Here is a 3,709-nt window from a genome sequence, read left to right on the forward strand (position 1 = left end):
CTCTAGAGGATCCCCCATTTTTATATAACACTGTTAATGCTTCAAGAAGTTGAAGCAAAATCGAACGCGTCAAACCCACGTAAAGCGCACGACAATTGTTTTGTTTCATCAATTCATATAAATTAATTGAAAGTAATTCAGTAACTATACAAATGTGGTTATGGAAAACAAAGTGATCAACCATCCGCAGCGTGTTACCTTTTCCATCATTGTCAAACTTGACGTTCAAAACCTGAAGAATTGCAATTTCAAGCATAGCTTGTCGGTAGTAAGCTGGACGGTTTTTGAGGACTTTAATAGCAACAAACACTTTGTTAGCTTCGTCGAAACATTTCACCACCTGACCAAATGCACCTTGGCCAAGTAAACAAAGGACTCGATATCTGGACCCTGGTCGTTTTCCGTATGAAACAACACTCTCAACCCCCGTCCCAATCACTTCATCAGTATATAAAATATAGTCATATTTTGAATTGTCATGGTAGTCATTATGTGTTGGTGTACTCGGCGATGTCAGCGCACGTTTCGATATGATATTAGAAAAATCAAGAGAAGGATTACACTTCTTAAGCACTTCGATAAATCCAATTGTACTTTGCCTTACACGACTAGCCTACCAATTAATTATTTAATCGTTTATCGCTGTGCTCATTGGTTGAATTTAAAAGCATTTTTAAATGACAAAAACAAAAAACAAACCAAATCGACTTCCTGTGGAGGTGGGTTTGACTCAACAAAATCATTGAAAAAAGTGTCTGGTGAAGTCGAGTAATTAATGTGGTGGTCTGATTTAATAAACTTTTTGTGGTGGATATGAGTCGAAGCCATCGGACTAATTTTTCGTTTGTTACAATTGAAAGTTTGTTTTGAGTTCTTTTAACTATAAATAGGAGTTTAATTATCTGATATTTCGATTTATCAATTTACTTTTGTTGTTTTTAAAAAGTAAAATTAAATAAAAAACACAAAATACGTCAAATTATAAGAATAAAGCGGGCAATTTGGGGTGAATTGGGATATTCTTGTATACTATAAAAACTAAAACGAATCTATTCGAAAACAATAAAACATTATGAGATCCATTAAAAATAGTACATTAGAAAAATCAAGGAACTACAATAAAAAAAAGAAAAAGAACTTAAAATTTATATTTTAGAAAAGCATGAAAGGAATGCTTATATTGCTCTGTTTTATGTTAGTTGTCCCTTTGTTTGCAGAAGATGAGGTGAGCCACGCTGAGTACGAGTTGGAGGACGACAATAAGTACGAGAAAGAAAAGGCAGAGATCTCCGAGAAAATTCGCGAGAAGATCGAGAAGAAAATTGCAAATAAAATTGCACTCAAAGAAGTTGCGAAGAACAGAGAGTTCGATAGAAAGAAGGCAAAGATCTCAAAAAAACTCAAAAAAATTGGCGCGCGCATAGATGGGCTTAAGAAGAGGGTTGCTTTGTACTCGAAAACAAGAAAGAATTTGAAAGTCAAAATTGCAAAGATGCTTGAAAAGAAGAAGAATGCAATCTTAAAAATTAAGGAGTACAGACTAAGAATGAAAGAAAAGATCACAAAGATTGAAGTGAAGGCACTCAACAAGGGTAAAAGCGTCGATCCAGTTAAGACAAAGGCACTCCAAAAAGCACAGAGAAAACAAGCGAGACGAATTGTCAGACGGTTCAACAGAAAGATGAGAATGTTGAAAAGAAAATCCAAACACCTCGAATCAAAGAAGGCACAACTGAGAAACAAAATTGCACATTTGAAAGGTGTTGCCAACGCTTTGAGAGCAAAACTCGCAATTTTGTTAAAGAAGAAGGATGCATATGCCAAGAAAATGTTGAAGAGAAGAGAGGTAATGCTTAAAAAGGCCTTGCGCCACATGAAAATATTTGTGATGTTGAAACAAATAGAAAAACATTTGAAGCACGTCGAACAACGACTTGCTGTCGAAACTGATGACAAGAAGAGAGAGAAGCTCAACAGAAAAAGAGAATACCTGATGGAGAAGCAGAAGAAGCTCCTCAAGAGAATTGATGTTCTAAACAGAAGAAAGGCTGAAAGAAAGGCGAGAAAGGTCGAAATGAATAAGGTGAAGGAACAAATGAAAACATACCTCAAGAAGTACCACCAAGAGAAAAAGATGAAAAAAGCCCAATTGAGAGCTGCAAAGAGAGAAATGAGAGCCTTAAAAAGACAATTCAAAAAAGCTGAAAGACAATACAACAACGCCAAATCGCCTGAGAAGAGAGAAAGAAAGGCAACAGCGTTACAGGGTGCGAGAAGTGCTTATTTCAAGGCAAAGAGCATGATCTATAACACTAAAAAGGATTTGAGGGATATGAAGAACATTTCTATTATTAAGTTGCACGCGATTGTCAGAGGACTTTTGAAGTTGAAAATCATTGATGCACAGATGAGAATCACCGAACACAAACTGAGCATCAAGGAGTATGAACAGTACAAGAAGAAGGTTGTTGCACGGCTTGCTCAGTTAAAGAAGTTTGGCAAAAGACTCGACCTTTGCCCAGCGAACCAACACTTGCTCCAAAAACAAATTAAGAAGAACAACAGAAGGCTGAGACATGTCGCTAGAAAGATTGCACATTCATACAAGGCGATAAGGGTACATGAATTCCGAATTGGTGCTATCCACAAGAAGTTGAGGATGTTGGCTATTAAAGAGTACAAGCACATGAAAAACGTTGTTGAGGAATTGAAACAGGTAATTAGACAGCTCAAGATGACCATCAGAGTGTCGAAGTTTAAGGCTGCTTGCTCTGGTTCGTTGACCAAGAAGAGAATGTCATTTGTTATTAAGAAGGCCAAAAACGAGATTAAGTCATTAAAACTTGAACGAAATGACTTCAAGTTGAAGATAAAGGCTGTTGATGAGGCTATTGCAGAAGAGAAGAGACAAAGACTTACTGTCACTAAGATTGATTACCACCGAGCGAAAGCTGCTCTTGAAGAGTCAAAGCATGGCATTAGAAAGCTTACAAGAAAGATTGAGAAAAACAAGGAAAAAGCTACTGCCACAAATGATGTCTACAAAAGAAAGCAATTCATGAAGAGAAACGCACAGATTGCAGCCAAAATTGTTAAATTGGATTCTATCAACAAGACACTCATCAACAAAGTGGGGATTTTGAAGGTCAAATACAACAAGATGAAACAAGCCGAATTGTCAGAGTTCCTTGCTAAACAAACCAAGTGGGAAATGAAAAAGTCTAAAGTTATTGCTGAACTCGAGAAGTTGGCAAAGAGTGACGAAAAGGTAACTCGTAAACTTCACGCTAAGATTTGCAAATTAAAACGTTGCCGACTCATTTATGGCAAAAAGGAGAACTACCTGAGAGCTCACAAGTTACAGATAGTATTATTCAAAATTAACCAGAAACTTGAGACCATCCACGCCGAATACGTTAGAAGAGGTGAGATGAAGTCTTTCTCTGTTATAAAGAGAAGATTCAGAAAGATACAAAAACAATACGTCCAAGTCGATAAGAAATTGAAACATTCAAGACACCAATTGACTCGTTTAGAAAAGAAAATCACCGCTGCTGAGCAAAAACTCCCATATTTGGATGATAATGAGAAGAATATTGCCAAAGGTATTGTGAAGACACTCGAGAAGATCAAGAGAAAGGTTTCAAAGAACATAGTTTCTAGGAAAGAAATAGAGTGATTATCATGAAGAAGTATCTTGACTTGAACA

At 36.6% G+C, this 3,709-nt stretch overlaps 2 protein-coding genes across 2 annotated transcripts; one reads left to right on the forward strand and one right to left on the reverse strand.

Moving 5' to 3' along the window:
• On the reverse strand, positions 1-828 carry EIN_034730 (hypothetical protein; the record flags this gene model as incomplete). Its single annotated transcript, XM_004185820.1, has 2 exons — positions 1-613; positions 700-828. Coding segments are annotated over 2 exons (742 nt in total), but the record flags the coding sequence as incomplete, so codon positions are not given.
• A 334-nt stretch (positions 829-1,162) lies between these two features.
• Positions 1,163-3,707, forward strand: EIN_034740 (chromosome partition protein, putative; the record flags this gene model as incomplete). The annotated part of the gene is made up of 2 exons (XM_004185821.1): positions 1,163-3,655; positions 3,691-3,707. Coding segments are annotated over 2 exons (2,510 nt in total), but the record flags the coding sequence as incomplete, so codon positions are not given.
• Between the last annotated feature and the right edge of the window lie 2 nt (positions 3,708-3,709).

Source organism: Entamoeba invadens (assembly GCF_000330505.1).
Source record: "Entamoeba invadens IP1 unplaced genomic scaffold scaff_1105074726079, whole genome shotgun sequence".
NCBI classification, from domain to species: domain Eukaryota; phylum Evosea; order Mastigamoebida; family Endamoebidae; genus Entamoeba; species Entamoeba invadens.